Raw genomic sequence first — 20,830 nt, forward strand, 5'->3', positions numbered from 1 at the left:
GATCTGCTTCTTTAGCCTCCTTAGGATAGAGGTAGAGAATTAAGAGAGGTCACTTCAGAAGATTTGCTATAGAGGTAGGGGTGAACCTGGAGGATTGGATTGGCAAGAATGGGAGGAATCTGCACTCAGCCTGTGGGGGTTTTTGTTTGTTTGTTTGTTTGTTTGTTTGTTTATGGTTTTTCTGGCAAGAGTGGTCTTGAGGGTTAGCAGGGAGAGCCTGCTGGAGCTGGGGATTGAAATAAAGCAGAGAGTAGTGAGAGGGAGATTTAAGAGGGAAAGTTATGTGGGGTCCACAGGGATGTGAGCAGGGGCAGGGAAGGCTGCAGCCAGTGTTCTGTTTCAGAGTTCTGAGTGAAAACTGGAAATTGAGTTTCAAGGGGAGGAGAGGGTGGAGAAGGTCTTCAGTTGCCTTACCTGTTTCCCTGTCCTGCTCAGCTGCTGTGTTCCCAGGGAGTGTCTGCTGGCCTTAGAGGTCTGGATGCTGGATTGAGTTGGGGAAAGGAGGTTGGAGGAGAAGATGGTCCTGATCTGTTAGGGATAGGGTCAGGGAGGAAAGGGAGACAGCAGCAGGCGTTCAATTCAGTTACAGACCTGGGGATGAAACTGGGGCATTGGATCTGGAGGAGCAAAAGGAGAGGTAAAGCTCTGGAGTAGCCTACCGGTTTCCCTGGAAAGAATGCAGATAGCAATTTTCAAAGTCAAAATCTCAGGCATTTCTATGTCATATCCCTCTCTTTGTGACCTCTCAAGCTGTAAATAGTAGTCACCCACCCAGCTTTAACTCTGAAACTCCGCTCTGCCCTTCTGCACCTTTCTGATCTATCCCCCCAACGTCCAGGACTTGGATCAAGTCACTGATCACAATTCCCTGTTTATGGGGCAGGAGTTAGACAGACAGTGAGGGAACCTTGTACATCTGAACTTATAGTCACCAATAGAAGTTTATTACAAAAATTGAATCTGGGTTTCAAAATTCTTTCTGAAATACACAAGAAAATGAACATACAAATGAGCTTTCATTAAAATTGCTTACTGGGACCAGGGCAGCAGCACAGTTTGTAGAGTTCTTGCCTAGCAGGCACAAAGCCCTGGCCTTAAGTGTCAGTACCACATGCATTGTACATGGACATGGCTAAGATGTGCTTATAATCCTGCTACCAGAGAAGTAGAGGTAGGAGGATCAGAAATTCAAGGTCGCCCATAGTCAACTCAAAGTCAGTCTGGGCTACATGAGACCATCTCAAAACCAAACACATACTGGTCTAACATAAAGCAACAAAATCCAGGTGGTGGTTCTACTTAAACAAGACTTGGAAAGCATCTGCCAATCATTAATATTTCAACTTCTCAGCTTCTGGAGAAAATGTGTCAAACAATACTTAAATATGCCTTTTCTTTGCCCTTTGGCTTAGAGGTACTGTCCCTGACGTACTTGGAAAATCAGTAAAGATTGATCAACTCACATTTGTCTTAATATGGACCTTAAATGGATTTTTGCCAAGTTATACACTTTGACCAAAGAATAAAATCACAGATCAGTTTGAGTGTAGAAAATATCCCCCTTTAGCCTTGGTGACAGGGCTCATTCTTAATTCAAAGCAATTAACTCAGAAAAAAAGGTCTAATTTTACTTTTAATTCAAAGACACATATTAATGTGTGTCCCCTCCATCATCCTTTCACTTGTGGTAATTTCCTAGGTGCCTTATTTCTAGTAGAAATGTCATCATCATGGTGAGCACAAGGGACCTGGATGTGTCTTGATTAAAGATGTTTAAATATTAAAATATTTTTGAATAGTCCCTTTGAATGCCCCTAATATCTACCCACTGAGTAGGACCTTCATGGAACATTCTAGAAGGATGAGTGGCCTACTTTAGAGAGAAGCCTTAGGGAGTCTCCCGGGAAGGAGCAGTGTGAGACGGTTATCAGCAGGCAGAGCTCCTTGAGGTTGGATTCTCCCTCAGGAAGGTTATAGACTAAGGTTCTAGAAGTCAGTTCCCTCTACATGCCCCAGAGAAATCCATCAGGAAGACCAGCTACTAAGGCCTACCTAGAGACTTAGAAATGCCACCAGAGTATATCATCTTGAGTGAGTTATACTGTATTGAGACCTCAACATTTCTTTATTCTCTTCCAGCTCAAACACATCCCTTCATTTGTTTCCACAGAGATCACCCCAGATGGGGAGCCTCCAACACAGCCCTAGCAAGATGGCTGCCTCCTGTCTATGAAGATGGCTTCAGTCAGCCCAGAGGATGGAACCCTAATTTCTTATACCATGGCTTCCCACTGCCCCCGGTTGGTACTCATTTAGAACCTACTTCAATAAGACAAGAACAGGTTTCCCCTAATGCTATCACACTCCCCACAGCCTTGGAAGGTGACTGCTAGGATGATCTATTATGCAAACATCCCCTTGTGTTCCTAAACTCCCGAAAAAGTTGGAACCCTGAGATATAACACCTATGGATGAGGCTCTGAAGGTTAGCCACACTCAGCCAGTGAGGAGAACAACTGAGATTTAAAGACCCTCTCATCTAATTTTACATCTTTCCTCTTGATAAGCACTTTAATATTCTTAAATAAATTCTTCTATTCATCAGGTGGAAGACAAAGTTCAGCAATAATATACATTAATTAATGAATTTACTCATGCATACTATATATGTGCAGATGCTGGCTACTGTTTTGCTACTGGGAGCATATTTGGGGGAGGGGCTGCATTCATTTCCTACTTTTGTCCTTTGGTCCAACATTTGTCATTGGGCCCATTGACTCCTGTCATCAAAACATGGTCCATTTTGGCCATAGTTAGACTCTTTGCATCAGCAGATAACACAATATTTGTTTTTATGCTATGTTCCACAACAGAATTCTTAAAATGTATGATAGATAGCAGGCACTCAGCTCAGCATAGAGAAAACCAGTACCAGAAGCGAGGAGCTGACCTAGTCAGCTATAGACTGACACCTTAACCATCACAAAGCTCTCCAGTGGAGATTTGCCCCTGTACATAGCCAATGTTTCAGTGAGAGAGAAGTGAGAGAGTTTTTAGTGAGAGAGCCAAATATTTCCAGTAGTTGGTAAAAACCAGCAGATGGAGTTGGATACCAAGGTTCAGGGAGAAAGCATAGAACTCATGTCAACCCTTAACTTTCCACCAGATGTTTTCCTTCCTATTGTACGTTTGACATTGGACCTGTTCAAATCCTGAGGTCTTTTGAGCTCTATGCTGATACTGAGATTGTACAAATTTGTATTTGTTTATATATTATTATCATTTACAAGAATCCGCACTAAAGTATGCTTACATGTAGCCTTTTCAATACTTGATTTTACTATTTTTTCATTTCTTGATTTTATTCTAACATTAATACAATTTTAGTGGCTATACTAATACAAATTTTAAACCTTCAGTTCTGAAGGCCAACAGTCTAAAATGTCTAAGGTCAGGGTGTCCCAGGACTGTGTCCTTTTAGAGGTTCTTATGGGGAAGCCCTCTCCTTGACTTTCACACATGTGTTTAGGTTGGGTGCTGAGCTTCAAGCCCAATGCTTTGTGCATGCAATGCAAGGCAGATGGTGTTACCACTGACTACCTCTTAAGCCTTATCTTTCTAACCTCTACAGGCTACTCTATGGCCTACTCTATGGCTCCTTCACCAAAGTTTACAATGTGGAATCGACCCATGTCTTCCACTCCAAGTCACAACTTTCTAACAATAGTCAAGAAGGCTCTCAAAAATTAAAGACCCATGTGACCAGACTGAATATACTTGAAAACCTAGAATAATCTCTGCATCCAAGCCCAAATGTGTCTGTCTTCCATCTTGGTTCTTCCCACTATGACCACAGCAACAGGTCTTTCCAGGCCTCTCCAGAGCTGTGAACAAGAACCTCACCATGAATTTAAGACCACAAGGTCTCCATGATTGGCCACAGTGCAGTCTAACTACACCATTGCAAGCTGTTCTCTTTACCCAGGTACGCGAGGTGACAAGGCACCTCATTCAAGTTTCAAATGAGGCTGTGACCGAAGATGACCAGTACTCTGATTTTCTGCCAGTGTGGGGACAGTACATTGATCACGACATTGCTCTCACACCACAGAGCACCAGCACAGCAGCCTTCTGGGGAGGTGTTGACTGCCAGCTGACCTGTGAGAACCAAAATCCCTGCTTCCCCATACAGGTAATTTCCCTCAACTCTTCATTGAGTATGAAATGACATATGACTTTTAAAACATTAAGCAGAAAAGCTTGAAATGAAATATAAAGTCTCCTTCCCATGCCCTGTCCCCAGGAGCTTTCTCCAGATATATATATGCTCCTTGGACATTCAGTGCTCTCCTGTTTACAATACCATTTTATGTGTGCAACTTATCCCATAATTCCCAGACCCTGCCATGCGCATGCTCTGAACCAGTGATTGCCACTCAGCAATAAGTACTACCCCTTACCCATCATCTAATCAACACAAATTTATTTTACGATTGAAGATTCTAAAAGGACCCAAGAGCTGGAAGTGACATCCAGTCTCCCCTTTGCCACAGCTTCCCTCAAACTCCTCAGGGACCACTGCATGCCTGCCTTTCTACCGCTCCTCAGCCGCCTGTGGCACTGGGGACCAAGGAGTGCTCTTTGGCAACCTGTCTGCAGCCAATCCGAGGCAGCAGATGAATGTCTTGACCTCCTTCCTTGATGCTTCCACTGTGTATGGCAGCTCCCCTGGCATTGAGAAGCAGCTGCGCAACTGGAGCAGCACGGCGGGGCTGCTGCGTGTCAACACTCTCCACCTAGACACTGGCCGTGCCTATCTGCCCTTTGCATCAGCTGCCTGCGCTCCAGAGCCTGGTGCCCCACGTGCCACCCGCACGCCCTGCTTCCTGGCTGGTGATGGTCGTGCCAGTGAGGTCCCTGCCCTGGCTGCGGTGCACACCTTGTGGCTGCGGGAGCACAACCGCCTGGCCGCCACTTTCAAGGCCATCAACACACACTGGAGCGCCAACACTGCCTACCAGGAGGCACGCAAGGTGGTAGGGGCACTGCACCAGGTGTGTGCTTCTGTGCAGGGGCAGTACAGAGAGGAAAAAATGGATGCTCCTTTGATATGTCCGAAAGTGTGTGTGAGTGCCCCAGGGGTGTGTTAGGTAGGATCACCGCAGGCTTACCAATAGCTTCCATCAGGGCCACCACGAGCTGTTTTAGTTTCTGGCAGGATCACCTTGGGATACTCAAGCGGGAACTTCCAAAGCACAAGTTTATGTGAGCAAAGCGCTTCTAATACCAGGAGGCTTCTTGTGGCTTTGTTGTCCAAGCACTGGGTCATCATCTATAGTAACCATAAAGCCACAGACCCCCTGCACTCAAAACTGTACCCAGCAGTAGTCCCTTCAGTGCCTGCCTGCTGGTACTTGGAACTCACAGAGCCAAACAGATGATAGCTCATAATACTCTTAGCGTAGCCCTGTGAGGTGGCTGTATAGATGAATTCTGGCTTATTTGTGGTTTTGGTAATAATGAAGTTCCTAATCATTCTGTCACTTTAAACTAAAAGTCTGTTTTTAGACCGTTATTTTATGATTCTTTTAAAACGCCAAAGGATCTTCAATGGAGATTCCTGTTGGTTGTTGATCAGTTGTGTAAGAGGAAAATCATACTAAAAACCATGCAGTACTGACTGACTTCACAGTCTCCTCGGGTTATGATGGAAGATTGATTCACTTTACTCTGTACTAACCCTCTTCCTATGTCAGGTTAGAACAGGCTCTGTGCTGGGCACTTGGCATCATGCCTGTGTCCTTACAAAGACCCTGTGGAGAAGATGACTTCAATCTTGCCTAGCAAAATAGGAAGTGAGTGTTGTCTTCTTGTACACAGTTGCAAGGGGCAGCCTGGAGTAACCTACCATGGCCTCAGGCATCTGAGGACCAGGCATTAGTCTTTGTGTTGCTAGGAGAATGAACGTCCAGTGCACGCTGGGTATCTGTCAGCTCTGGTCAAGGAGTCATGTGCTCTGTGTATACTGTATCAGTGCTCGGTGTTTGTGTGCTTTGTGTGTCTACGTGGCGTTTGCCGTGTGAGTTTAAATTGTGCTATGCATCTGTTCTGTGTGTCTGTTTCTGTAGTGGAATGTATTTGTGTGTGTGCATTTATATACACAAGTCTGTGTGTGCCTACACTGCTGGATTAGAGAAGAAGGTAGAAATGAGTTATACGAAACTTTGAAACTGAGGCTCACCATGAACTCTGAGTACAAGGTGCTTCCCTGAGCAGCCCTAACTTTGCTTGGCAGGCATAGGTAAACAGGCACATTTATTGTTTTAATCACTGTGGGTACCCCTAGTGGAACCTCACATTAGTATCTGTGAGGAGGGAAGAATCCTCATTAGTAGCCTTCCAACATGATCAGAGCCTCAAAGCCCTGCCATTTTCAGAGAGCTGGCTAGACATTGACTTCTTTGTTCAGAGTGGGATATCAGTCCATGGCAATAGGAGCCCCCATCCCCAACATTGGATATCTTCCCCTTGTCTTGTGAGGTGAATCTGTGATGATTCTCTCCCTGGTCATGACTTCCAGATCTGGCCAACGGTGAGTTTCACTTTGTTTGGTGTTTCCCCTTCTCTGAACATAAGCGTCACAGGATCAGGGATTGTTGTTTCATTCTTCATCCCTCATAGTTGGGATGTGCTGGCAAGGGTAGGTGCCTCACGAATATGCACTGAATTTCTCTAGAGGTGCCAGTCCCAGGGATCATCCCAGAAGCGTCTTTCTCTGCTGCCTCCTTTAGGGGTCATATTGTCTATGTGAGAGTTGGCAAGTCATCCAAAGAAGGCCCAGGGGATGCTGCACACAGGCTGACAACTGGCCATTCGCATGTACAAAAATGCTGCGGTGGGTGAGGGCTCTGGTTCCATGTTTCTTCTTAGTGAAGTTCTTTAGTACTTGAGGTGTGAATCACTGGGTATGTCCTTACATGAGCTCAGTAGTTGTAGAATGAAGGGTTTAATTCTGCATATCTCAAGGGATTAGCTGATCTGAACATTAGTCACCAGCAGCCTCTTCTCAATAGGAAAGTACTAGTGCCCTTAATAAAGAGGAAAGATGCTCTAGAGTTTTGTATCTTCCTTAGTCTCGTGTCTCCTCTCTCCCTTTCTCTCCCTCTCTCTCCCTCTTCCTTCATCTCTCTCCCTCTCTCTCCCTCCCTCCCTCTCTTTCTCCCTCTTTCTCCCTCCCTCCCTCCTTCTCTCTCCCTCCCTCTCCACCCCTTCACACACACACACACACACACACACACACACAGACACACACGCATGCACACACATTCCTGTGGGTTGTACTCTTGCCTAATGGATATGTGGACTGTGTCCTCCTTTGGGAACCTCTTGAATCCTATAATGATCTATCCTAAGGATGCCCAGGCAGAATTCCTCCCTATTGCTTAATCTTTAACCTTTGGTTGGCCTACAGGCATTCCTGGACTGTGTTGAACACCATCCCTGCTCAGAGAACATCTCTCTCCCCCTCTATAGATCATCACCATGAGGGATTATATCCCTAAGATCCTGGGTCCTGATGCCTTCAGCCAGTATGTGGGCCCCTATGAAGGCTATAACCCCACTGTGAACCCTACTGTGTCCAACATCTTCTCCACTGCTGCCTTCCGCTTTGGCCATGCCACAGTCCATCCAGTGGTGAGACGACTAAACACTGACTTCCAGGACCACACAGACCTCCCCAGGTTGCAGCTGCATGATGTCTTCTTCAGACCCTGGAGGCTTATCCAGGAAGGTATGCCCATCTTCCTAACTTAATCTGACAGCTAAGTACAAGTCAGGGTAGCCTGACATGAGCCTTCACCTTCCATGCATATGCTATCTAATTTATCAGTATTTGGAGGGAGTAAGTGTATTCAAAGCCTCCCCCCCCCCACCGTGTGTGTGTGTGTGTGTGTGTGTGTGTGTGTGTGTGTGTGTGTGTGTGTGTTCGGGTGCATGTGTATGCAAATAAAAGCTGAAGGAAAAACTCAGATGTCATCCTTAGGAAAGGAATTCACTTCCTTCGAGAAAGGGTCTTGAATTGATCCAAAGCTCAGCTCACCAGTTAAGCTAGACTGGCCCAACAAGCCACAGGAATCCCTGTCTTTGCCTCCCCAACACCAGAATCACAGCCATCACAGCCTATAATTATTCTTCTGGGTTCTGAGAAAGGAACAAACTCAGGTTCTTGTGCTTGCCATACATCACACTTTATTGACTGAGCCATACTCCCACCCCTGCCCCCCATTCCCAGTCCAGTGTTCAAAGTTTTTTAAAAGGTAACACATCCGTGAGAAACGCCTTGACTCACATCAGGGAGCTCTTCAGAGCTCAGGATAGATTATCCAGGTAGAGTACACTCTCTGTGTTTGTAGACAGAGAAGTAAAAGTGTCCTTGGTGGCCATGCCTCATAGATGGTGTTGTCATGTCTTAATCATTAGGCTCTATGCCTGTTCTCCAGTGAGACCAGCACTGTGAGCTTCAGGATGCTGGAATTTGAAACAAAAAAAAAAAAAAAAAAAAACAATAATAACAAAACCCTACGGCTCTCTGGTTCTATGACGGAGGATTGTTTTCATGCTTCCCCACATTTCTTGTTCTGCTCATCCCCTTCCCTACATTCTTACTGTCCCTCTGATAATCTCTAAGCTGTCTCAAAAGTAGGTACCAGGCAGATTTAAGGGTAGAGATGATGGCAGCTGGCACCATTTCTCTCACCACTGATAATCACATTGCCTTCATGCAGAGCATGAGGAGAGAGGTTTGAGGTCTTCCCAAGTCACTCTACCCAGTTCAAAATGTATTATACATTTGCCATTGTGTGGGAGTGGGGGAGGGGGAGGTAACCCAAGGCAACTGGCCTCTCAGTAGATGTTATTTCGTGCAGTTATGGATTCATGTAGCTAAGGAGGGCAAGACCTGGAAATGGCTGTTTTGCTTCCTTTGAGGCCTTCTGTTAGGATGGCCCAGACTTCAGTGGGTTATAGAACAAGGTTCTTGAGAAACTGAGAGTTTTCCAGACCAGGCTACATCTTACTACTCAAGGCACTGGAAGCCAGTGAATATTTCCTTTGGCTCTAAACATTCTACTGCTGGGAAATAAACAATGATGAATCTGAGTCATGTCACCTTGCTTAGGTCTAATCCCTGAGGTGCTGAAGGTGCATCCTTGGCACATGGTTGCTGTTAATGGCAGTGTTCTAAGGAACCTGGAAATCTTGGGATTGTATAAGGTAATTTGGTGAAGGTGCACAGACATTTAAGAGTAATCAGGCCTTATAACTATACTTATAACAGAATCTATCCTGTGTCCCCAGAACTCAGCAGTGACCTAGGGACCTCTCTGATTTGTATGTGATGTCTTTCAGGTGGTTTGGATCCAATAGTGAGAGGCCTCCTGGCAAGACCAGCCAAGCTGCAAGTACAGGAGCAGCTGATGAATGAGGAGCTGACGGAGAGGCTCTTTGTGTTGTCTAATGTGGGCACCTTGGATCTGGCATCACTAAACTTGCAGAGAGGCCGGGACCATGGCTTACCAGGTTTGTCAGGTCTCTAGATGGTGTACCTCAGTGTGAAATGAAGGAAGAACTGTCTGCGCCGGTGTCTTGTATAAAGTGAACTGTATCTACAAGTCTATTGCACTGCCAGCTTCAAAGGAATAGAGTCGTAGGTTTTGTTTGTTTTATATTTGATTGTTTGGTTGGTGTTTGTGTTTTTAGATAATGTTTTGCTATGTAGCTCAGGCTAGCTTCAAACTCATGATTCTTCAGCTCCAGCCTCCCAAGTAACTGGGATTATATGTATGTATGAAACTTGTAACTAACTACATAGTTGTGTGCAAACTGACTCCCCTCAAACTCCACAGAAGAGTCTGTGTCTCTATCTGTAATATGTGTTTGAGATGTCTTTTCTGATGTGTTTCCTTATATTCTCTGAGGACAAGTCCCAGTCTGCAAAGGGCATTCAACTACAGAACTACAGAGTCTCTCCCAGGACTCCGATGGAGTCAGCACCACAGAAGTCTGTGGAGCAGTACCATGGTGCCACAGAAACTACCACATTGATGCCTTGCCTAACCCAGAGGCCCACTTACAGGGCCAGTGGCCAGTGTCCTCTGCCCTATGAACATACGTGAGAAAAGACCCTACTTGCAGATGCTACGAGCCAGGCTGCCATTCTGAAGCTCTGACTGCAGAGTGTAATGCAGTTGGTGTCATCCTTCTGAGTCATTTTTCCCTTACTACAGCCTTCAAAGGGACTGTAGCAACTTGGATCTGTAGAGTATGTATATATACTGGGAAGTTATAAAAAGGGTCCCTTCTGTGTGTGTTGGCAGGACACATACCTTCTGTGTTTCACCCTGAGCTCTAGGTGTACTTGCTCTCTCCAAGCTGTTGCAGTGTATCCTGTATTATGGCCCCTGAGAAACCTCTCTCCCAGTATACAAGTGTAATTCATCCACTCTTTGTGCTTCAATTATCCTGAGAGTAAATGATCCTCCAAGTGGATAGTTAATGAAGTAACTCCTATATTTCCCCAACCTCTGGGACAAGCAGTGGGAATACATGTTTTCATTTAAATCAAATTCACTGCTTTTATTTTGCTTGCCATGAGATTACAGGATCTCTGAGGGTCTGGCCTAAAGCAGTCTGTAATGGAATCAAAATGGTGTGGGACTTGCCAGGACTCAGGAGACAGGAAAGGAGAAAGCTGTCATCTTTGCTAGATGGCTCCTCAGAGGCATGACTGAGGTGACCCAACTGGAATTGGAGAATAAAGAGGGGACTTTCCAATGAGCTACCACTTACCAGGTCCAGCTCTGCACAGCAGACACTGAGTGGAGGCAGAGCAGTCTTGTTGACCAGGAAGCTCAGTAACCATGGCTTTGAAAACGTGATTTGATGCTTGGCTCCATCAAATATCAATGCACACACACACACACACACACACACACACACACACACATACTCACACTCTCATGCACACACAGGTATGCACTCATGCACACACAGGCACACACATGCACATAACCACACACATCAAACACATAGCTACATTAAACATACCCCAGCTTCTCCTGAATCAAAACAGAGGGGACTGTCATCATCAAGCTCCCATTAATACCATCAAATGGCAGTGCTCATAAACCACAGGTTTTAAGTCTCACTGGTGATTTTTCCTCCCTTTGGCTTTTAGTTGCCGTAACTTGCTACCTCTGTGGTTTTCCCAGTAGCTAAATGCTCCCACAGCCCGTTCAATGGCTGAGCAAGGCTCTTGTCACTGCAGCATCCCTTCTCAAACTATCCAGAAGATGCACCATCATTTCTTCAGGCTACCGTATCCACACATGGGTTCACCATGAGTCCCCGAAGTTTTTATCCCACTAATCCCTCATCACCCCATGGAGACCAGACCTGGTCCTCAGTGCATTTCTCTATGTGTGTTTATACAATACTTGCTGAGGGTCTAGGTACAGAAGGCAGTGGAAATAACACAAGGCAGACTCTGACAGAATGCTGATGTCAAGATGGACAGGCAAAGGGAATGATGATGAGGAACTGTGCTGCCTGCTGAGTGCCTCAGGGTGGGGTCCCTGATGGTGACTGGCATTTCCCACCACTGTCAGGAGGAAGAGAGACTTCTGGAAGAAGTCTAGATGAGAAGGATGAGGTCAAAGGCAACCTGTAAGGAGGGTACTGTAAGATCATAGCATGTGGCCAGTGGAGAAAGCAACCCAGCAATGCCAGAGTACTACATGTAGGGTTAATGAGGTGTGAGAGATGCTGAGACCAGGAGGCTAGGGATGGGTTTTCCCAGCAATGATGAAATCACCCCCAAGCAGGTAGAGAATATGCAGTATTAGAAACAATCAGAGGAGGAAAGATAGGCATGTGCACATGTGTATTCTGTGTGCCTCTGTGTGTGTGTTTGTGTGTTTGTATGTCTGAGTGTGTATATGTGTGGGTAAGATTGTGTGTCTAGGTATATATAAAAGAGTGTATGTCTGTGAGTGTGTCTGTGTAAGAGTGTGTGTTTATTACTGTGTGTATAAGAGAGTGAATATATGTGTATGTATAATAGAGTATGTGTCTATGAGTGTTTATGTGTGAATGAGTGTGTAAGAGAGTGTGTGTTGTGAGTATATGTGTGTAAGAGAGCATATGTCTGTGTATGTAAGAGAAAGTGTCTGTCTGTGAGTGTATCTGTGTAAGACATTATGTGTTTATGAGTGTGTATGTATATAAAGGTGTCTTGAGTGAGTGTATATATAAGAGAGAGTATGTCTATGTGTGAGTGTGTATAAAAGTGTGTCTGTGAATGAGCATCTCTAAAAGAGTGTGTCTGTGTTTATGAATGCATGTGTAAAAGTATCTGTGTTTGTATGTGTATGTGTGTGAAAGAGAGAGAAAGAGACAGAGTCAGAGATAGAGAGACAGAGAGACAGAGAGACAGAGAGACAGAGACAGAGAGACAGAGACAGAGAGACAGAGAAAGCAACAGGGAGATGGAGACAGAAACACACACACACACACACACACACAGAGAGAGAGAGAGAGAGAGAGAGAGAGAGAGAGAGAGAGAGAGAGAGAGAGAGAGAGAGAGAGTGTCCTGGTGTGCTCTTGTTCTCCATCAGTTTCCAGTGTCCTTCTGGAGCATCAGAAGCTCGGAGAAAGGTCTGACCTGTCAGCATAGTTCCATAGGGAAAGACTGATCCTGTCATAGTATAAATCCACTAAAGTGTTTTGACTTGGCACCCTTTCTAACTCCAATTCACCCCCAAACTACTCTTTATAAGAGTTTCAAGTCTATGCTACATGCTCTATCCTGTTGAACTCCATGGCACTGAATGTCATGCCACAATAGCAGGGTCACTCTGCAGCAGGGACTAGCAGACAGGGCTATGTCTCTGCAATACTAGCTTCCAGAAGTCAGTAGAACCCATGGGTAGACTGGTGAAATTTAAATCTCTGTAAAGACAGACCTATCCTCTCCTTCTTGTACAGGCTACAATGAATGGAGAGAGTTCTGTGGCTTGTCACGACTGGAGACACCAGCTGAGCTGAACAAGGCCATTGCCAACAGAAGCATGGTCAACAAGATAATGGACTTATACAAGCATGCTGACAACATTGATGTCTGGTTGGGAGGCCTGGCTGAAAATTTCTTGCCAGGGGCCCGCACTGGTCCTCTGTTTGCATGTATCATTGGGAAGCAGATGAAGGCTCTGAGGGATGGGGACAGGTCAGTCAGTGCATGTGGCAAAGTATATGTGGTATGCACTCTTGGGTGTAGCACAGTGATCCATATTAGGCTTGTATGGAGCAGCGAGGTCTGGGTTCAAGTGCTTAAGTGACCCTAGACAGGTTTTCTCTCAAACATAAAATCCTTGATGATAAAAGAAATTTTCACCACACAAAAGGACTATACGACATATAAACTATCCTGTTCACTTAAAAACATGACTATTATTTTCCCGTACTTCTGGTCATGTGGATGCAAAGGCATGTTACAAAACTCAAACTGTGACAATCTACAGCTTCCATCTTTGGCTTTTCACTGACACCATGGGCACTGAATGGATGGGCCTGCCTTGGTGCAGATGTGGACCCTGCTAGTGCTCAGGAGCAGTCTCCACACAGACAGACTCAGTCCCGCCTCCCCACCATGCCTCAACCTCCAGCCTCTCACTGTTGCCTGCCCTTGCACTCACTCCTTCTTCCATTTCAGCCTAAAAATCTGAACTTCATGCATCAAAAGGAGGTTAAGGACCTTGTGGTATGACCCCAGATAGTGATCAGTGGAATGTAGAGCATGAACCATTACAATTATGGAGCCATACATTAAAAAAAACAAGGGAGCTTTTCTTTCTGGTATGTTTTTTAAAGTAGGCAACTGTTTTCATTTTATTAATTTATTTATTCATGTATTTATGTATTTATTTATTTTATGTATATGAGTACACCACAGCTGTCTTCAGACACACACCAGAAGAGGGCATCGGATCCCATTACAGATGATGGTTGTGAGCCACCATGTGGTTGCTAGAAATTGAACTCAGGACTTCTGGAAGAGCACTCAGTGCTCTTAACTGCTGAGCCATCTCTCTGTCCCGCTTTCTGGTATTTTTAACAGTCTCTGCCTGCCTGCTTTCATCCATCCCTCTCTCCCCATCAGAATGCTTTTTCAGGCATACCTCAGCTTTTAGCCACGACTTCCGTACTCTTTCATTCCATTTGTTAGAAATGCTGCCATCAAGCCAGGCAGTGGTGGCACACGCCTTTAATCCCAGCACTTGGGAGGCAGAGGCAGGTGGATTTCTGAGTTGGAGGCCAACCTGGTCTACAGAGTGAGTTCCAGGACAGCCAGGGCTACACAGAGAAACCCTGTCTCAAAAAACAAAAAAACAAACAAACAAACAAAAATGCTGCCATCAATTTCTGGGAGACAGCGCTTCTCACACCTGAGATATCTGGAAGAAACCGTCGAGGTTTTTATCTCCCTTGAAACTGTGTCTCTAGAAAAATGACGTGGCTTGACATGATTAGGACTGGAGAAGACACAAACTTGGGAGGCAGCTCATTTCCTAAATTCCCTTGAGTATGACATGTCTTTTGGGTCATGTTCGATGGCAAAGTCCAAGATTCTCTGGCAGATGCTAGAGTGATACAGGGATGTTTCACCTTAGTGTTTATGACTGGATGTCTCCAAAAAGCAAAACTTCAACCAACCAACTGATATAGAGGAGACTTCTTCTCATGCTGCCCTATACATCTGGGGTCCTTTTGCAGGTTTCAGCTCCTTCTCCCCTCCTAAGGGAATGTGTTCCCAAGTAGAAATGAAGATATGGTTTACATGATAAAGGGCTGTGGAGAATTGAACCTTTGTCCATATTGATATTGATATTCTAAGAACTAACATGATTTTCTTTCTTTCTGAAGTCCCTGGCCTGGAGGGGTAGGGACAAGAACAAAACTTGGACCTTGGACTGAATAGCCCGTCTTTCCAGGGCTGACTTGGCTGTTGCCGCACTTGATTCTGAGGCAGGGCTGCACCCATACAGAATCAGCATAGCCATTCTGCTACAATTGTGTTGGTCAGCTTGTGGCTCATCCCACATACAGGCTCACACCCTCCACAATGGCTGATTCTCACGGGCCCTGCACACTGTGGCTACCCTATGACAAGATTCTCCATGGGAATATTGAGTGCATGAGGAAAGAGATAACAGAACATCCCACCCCACTCTCTTGCTCTCTCTTGCACAGGTTTTGGTGGGAGAACAGCCATGTCTTCACAGATGCTCAGAGGCAGGAACTAGAAAAGCATTCACTACCCAGGGTCATCTGTGACAACACTGGCCTCACCAGAGTACCTGTGGATGCTTTCCGTATTGGAAAGTTCCCCCAAGATTTTGAATCCTGTGACAACATCCCTAGCATGGACCTCGAACTATGGAGGGAGACCTTCCCACAAGGTAACTCTGAGCTTCTTGTTATTTTATTGTGACCAGAAACTCAGTTTAACATCTCAAAGAGGCTGATTCTAAACCTGCCCTGCTGAGAAAGCAGTGGCAAGACTGAGCCTTGTCTTCTCCTGTAGAATGGTAGCATCCCAGCAAGAGCATAGAATCAGAGCAGAGGTCTGCAACAGCTGGCAGGCCTGTGCTCCATCTCGGCTCATACACTGTGCTTGGGAACTGCTGGTCCTTGGCACTGGCAATCCCCAGATTCTCTTCCTCTGTCATGGGCTCTGTGCCCATGAGAGTTGAGCATTACTCTAGACTTCTGGCAACCATGGATGAATACAGAGCCTCCTATGATCCTGCTGGCTCAGTCTTCCTGGCTGAGAAGCAGCACATGAGCTTTCACTTAAGAGTAAGTAGTGATTGACATTTGGCTACATAGAAAAGATGTAAGACTGAGCAGGGACCCACGGAGTCCTGATGTTTAATTAGCAAAGTAAATGTTCTCACCTTGGTTTTAGTTCAATACATGCTTAGGATAGACTAAATTATATCTCATGAATCACCACTGACACAAAATATTTATTATTTTTGCATGTATGCATATGTATGTGTGTGGCATATGTGTATTGTGATCTTGACTGTGTTTGGGTGCATATTTTTGTGCACATGCGTCTGGAGACTTGAAGCTGACATTGAGTGTTCTCAATCTATGTGCACCTTACTTTATTGAGGCAGGAGCTCCCACTGATTCTAGAACCACCTGGTCTGGCTAGCCAAGTTGCTCTGGAAATTCCTTTTCTTTGCCTTTGTGTACTGGGATTATGGTCAGATTGCTATGCCCAGCCAAATTTTCTATGAGCTCCGGCTATCCAAATTCTGATCCTCACACTTGCACAACAAGCACTTCACCCACTGAGGAATTTTCTCAACCACACAAAGTGTTTACTCTTTCATTAACTATGACATCAGATTTATGCCATGTAAGACTTGGCTTCAAGTGGAAACAGAAAAATTAGCTACATGGCAGGCATTTCTCCAGGGCCTACAACCCATTTTCCAAAAGAAACAGAGATGCATGTTGTTCATGCCCATTGAGAAAGACACACATACAAACTAATTAACTACTTCCATCCCAGGCCAAGAAATAACCAAGGAAACCTCTCTGCAGCCTCCATCTCCAAATGTAGTGCTGTATAGAAACAGGGTATCGGGGCATAAAGTTTTAATGAAGAAGTGCAGCTCTACCCACAGTAGGGCTGGTGGTCTACAGTCTTTCTTTCTGGTGGCTTCACTGCATTTTGACCTTCAACATTCCACAGACAACAAGTGTGTCTTCCCAGAGAAGGTGGACAATGGGAACTTTGTGCACTGTGAAGAATCTGGGAAGCTGGTATTAGTGTATTCCTGTTTCCATGGATACAAGCTGCAAGGCCAGGAGCAGGTCACATGTACCCAGAATGGATGGGACTCAGAGCCTCCTGTCTGTAAAGGTCAGTGGTTTCATGTGGTGTGGTTAACAATAATTACGAAACAATCTGTTTCCCAGTGGAGATCATCAGGTCCTTCACCAAAACATTAGTTTGAGCCCAGGTATCCCTAGAGCTAATCTGGCACTGAGGAGAAAGAATATCTCTCTGTTGCCCACATTTCATTGCTTTCTCCAGATGGCAAAACATGGAGACAGTCACATCAAATCTGGACTCGTGGTGATTTAGGCAAGGAGGGAAGAAAAGGAGCTAATGAGTTCTAGACAAGGTTATGGACAGAATTTACAGACCCCTTCCGCAGATGAAATAACACAGAAGGTTCCTGCTCCCGGTACCCATAGAAAGACCCAGAACTATTATGCCTTGGAGCACCGCCTTGCCTGCTGAGTTCCTGGCCTCCTCAGACTCAGGAAATCAATTTCCAATCCTTTTTATAGCCAGTAATAGGAGAACAGAAGGAAACAGGTCCTCTCAGGTCCTGCTGTAAGAACTCCCCTGGCTTCCTCCACCTTCTTCTCTCTTGTAACTGTGCAGAGTAGAAATCACCCCCATGATGGTTGGGAAGCTGGTAAGAGTGTTAGCCTCTTGTGGGAAAGCCTGAGTCCTGGGTTTTGTCTGCAGAGAGACAAGTCTGTGAGAAAGGATACACCTGAGCTCTAATTCCCTGCCAATGAGACTTAATGATACAGAAGCTAGCATCTTCTCTTTTACTTTAATCTGCCTGCTTTAAATAATTCTTCTGCCAGGGGCATAGAGCAGTGATCGAGGACACAGGGGCCCTGTTTTTACAGAGGATATTGTGTCTCGGTGTCTGTCAATCATGTCAATGATAGACTCTTAAATAAAAGACAGACCCTGCATACCAAATTTTCCCACAGAAGGAGTGGATGGCAGAGCCAGCCTTTCATGGCCTGCTTGCTGTGGGAGACATTTAGCAAAGTCTCCAAATGCAGAGGTGACATCATGAAAGAACTTGGCTGGTGTGCAAACAGAGATAAAATACAAAGTTTTGCTTTCTTTTGGAGTGCTATGGAAAGCTGATATGACTGCATGGCACCGTGGACATGCCAGACTCCTCTGAGCTCCCATATCCAGTGTCTGAGGGTGAGCTTTAGTTTCTCCTTCGCCACAAGGACGAACATTTCATTTTAACTTTGAAACCCAGAATGTTTTGTTCTTGAAGGGTATTGTAACCCTTCAAGAACAATGTAGAGTGCTCATCACTTCTAAATCCTGAATAGTAAAGGGGCGGAGGGCCAAGTCTCATTCTTGGCCATGATTGACTCCTGTGTTCTGCACACCATGGTAGATAGTCATATTCGGTTCCCTCAGTGCACAACTGTAGTCTAAGAGAGAAGGACAAGGAAGAGAGGAAGCAGAGCAAGGAAAATGGCTGCCCAGGAAGCAATGGGTCTGAAGCCTATCGGTAAGAGATGGAAGCTATTATGAAAAAAAAAAAAAAAAAACCCACCAGTTTGACCTGGATCCTGGGATGTAAACCAACAATTCCATTCTCTCAGACTTTTACCAGTAGGAAGTGGACTGTGAAGGCCCAGAACTGACAGACTCCCCAGCTCTGTTTTGGATCTGATCATGAGCAACAGTGGGCCAGGGAACAAGGCCAAGGACTTTGTCACTGAGAACACAATCAGAGATTCCCTGCCAGAAGATAGAATGCCCATGGAAAGAGTGACAGAGGCCCAGATGTTCTATGAAGTGGCAACATCTGTGTGCAGGTGTTGTTTCTGACAGCTGCTGCTTTGATCACTCTGAATTATCACATTTTGTAGTTAATCTTCATTAACATTATGACAACCCTCAAAGCTTTCATGCTGGTTTGGCTTAGCAATTAAACAAGAAATGCTCACTTGACTAGGATTGCCAGTTCTCCCCACTGGTGGTGTCTGACTAGTGTGTGACCCTCGGAGTTTGGCACAGTGATGTTCTGTGGCTGGCCCGCCCTGGGATAGTGAGCTCTTAGCTTGTACACCTTACTTCATTTTGCCTAAAAACTTGAGCTTCTATGTTCTCATTCAGACTGTTTGCTTTAGGATTTATGACTGCAAAGGAAAGCTTGGCTAAGGAAAACTCTACATGCCCTCAGTCTGCTTGGGTGGACCATACTGAATATAAGCTGACATAACAGTTCACAGGGCTCCTCTCTGATAAACTTTTAAAAGTAGAATACCCATCCTGCTTCTACTAGACAGTTTTATGGCATAGAAATTATTGGGGTTTTTTTTTTTTTTTTTTGTCCCTATTTCATATCTTCCAGCTGTTTTTATCCTAACTTTTTACTTCAAGGGTTCCTAGCTTCCTAAAGTTAAAGAAGTTGTGTAGTACAATGGTCAGTAGGTACTAAGAACTTAGTGACCATTGACTTAATTTCTAAGCTTTCTGGGTGCTTCTAATTATAGAAGCATCAGGTGACATGGCCTCAAATGCAACAAGTGAGCTCATAGTGTAGACTCTGTGAGCAGAGGACATGATATTCAACATCGTCTTTTCAGACCAGAAGCCTTACAGGGCCTCAGTACTGAGATTAAATTGTCATTGTCTCTGAGACACTACAAAGGCAAGTGTGTTAGAAATGAGGCCCTGTTGAGGTAAATATTTAAAAAGAGTCTGCTGGTCAAGCCAACTGTCTAGGCTACAGCGGCTCTGCCTAGTTCAGCCGCCATGTTGCATGGCCAGAGGCCATGTGTGCACAACAGCTAGAAATGGCCAGCCAGAAACACCAGTCCTGCCACCCATGAGATGCCAGCATGGGAGATAGCTCTGCCAATCTTCCACACTGCCTCTGCAAAGCTGGGCATTGTCCAGACCATCCCACCAACCACGCAGACTCAGTACATATGAGACTCTAATGCTTAGATTATTCAAAAGCTTATATATTTAATAATGATCAATAACAAGATGCCCTTACAGTCAGAAGTGTAACCCAATACCCAACCTAGATATACCAACTACCTTTGACTGCTACAGACAAGCAAACATCAGCCTCCATATCTCCCTCTCTCGTTCTGTCTTCCCTTAGCTCCTCCTCTCCCTCCTCCTCCTCCTTCCTTACTCTCCTTACTCCTCCCACCTTAGCTCCTCCTACAAGGCCCCACTTAGCAGTACTAACCATGACCTCTTTCCGCAGTGCAGTAACTCAGCTGCTTCATGCCAGATTGGGTCTTTTAGAAGCGAATTACTCTGCCCCTTGAAGTCACACACTTAGACCTGTCTCCAACTCTTCAAATGTACAGTGAGAATGGTCATGGGATCCAGCTCATTGGTTATCTGTTTAAATTGATGAATAAGTGTACAACACCAAGAACAAGACCTAGTACCCTTTCAGCACACCATGAAATACTATGCTGAATACATTACTGTAGAACCAAGTTTACCCAAGATACACCACTGAACAAAACCAGAAGTGACAGAGAGGTATGTCTAAATGAGAATCCATTCTGATTTGTTTAGAAAATGGTACCCATTTGCATGGGATGCACAGATAAAAGTCTTTATGAGCTTGCAAAGAGCATGGCAGAACTGAGACTTTATAACTTCAGGTATTTCTGCAAAGTAAGATGAGAAGAAAAAATGAAGAAAGATTGCTAGTTTGATGAATATGAGTCCATGTTTTTTGTCATCCTGTTTTTTATAATATTTTTTACACAAATCATAGAAGTACATTGAGGAAACCTTCTAGGTGCAGGTATGTTTACATCTACAGGTGTCTTCACTAAATCTTACCTCTACATATATCCAAAGAAGGAATAACAAGGAAACAAACCAAGCCTTTAAAGAATGAGAGAGACTAAATATTTCTGTGGTGAATTGGCATGACTA

General features: G+C 44.9%; 1 protein-coding gene across 1 annotated transcript in view; it reads left to right on the top strand.

The window, feature by feature from the left end:
• Tpo (thyroid peroxidase) overlaps positions 1–20,830 on the top strand; it is an 82,542-nt gene that overhangs the window by 24,330 nt on the left and 37,382 nt on the right. The window contains exons 6-13 of the mRNA XM_076942475.1: positions 2,171–2,300; positions 3,986–4,192; positions 4,554–5,054; positions 7,534–7,792; positions 9,409–9,579; positions 13,045–13,282; positions 15,307–15,515; positions 16,826–16,996. Coding sequence (XP_076798590.1) covers positions 2,171–2,300; positions 3,986–4,192; positions 4,554–5,054; positions 7,534–7,792; positions 9,409–9,579; positions 13,045–13,282; positions 15,307–15,515; positions 16,826–16,996 — 1,886 coding nt within the window. The remainder of the gene's footprint in view (positions 1–2,170; positions 2,301–3,985; positions 4,193–4,553; positions 5,055–7,533; positions 7,793–9,408; positions 9,580–13,044; positions 13,283–15,306; positions 15,516–16,825; positions 16,997–20,830) is intronic.

The sequence above is a fragment of the Arvicanthis niloticus genome, chromosome 11, assembly GCF_011762505.2.
Source record: "Arvicanthis niloticus isolate mArvNil1 chromosome 11, mArvNil1.pat.X, whole genome shotgun sequence".
Classification (NCBI taxonomy): domain Eukaryota; kingdom Metazoa; phylum Chordata; class Mammalia; order Rodentia; family Muridae; genus Arvicanthis; species Arvicanthis niloticus.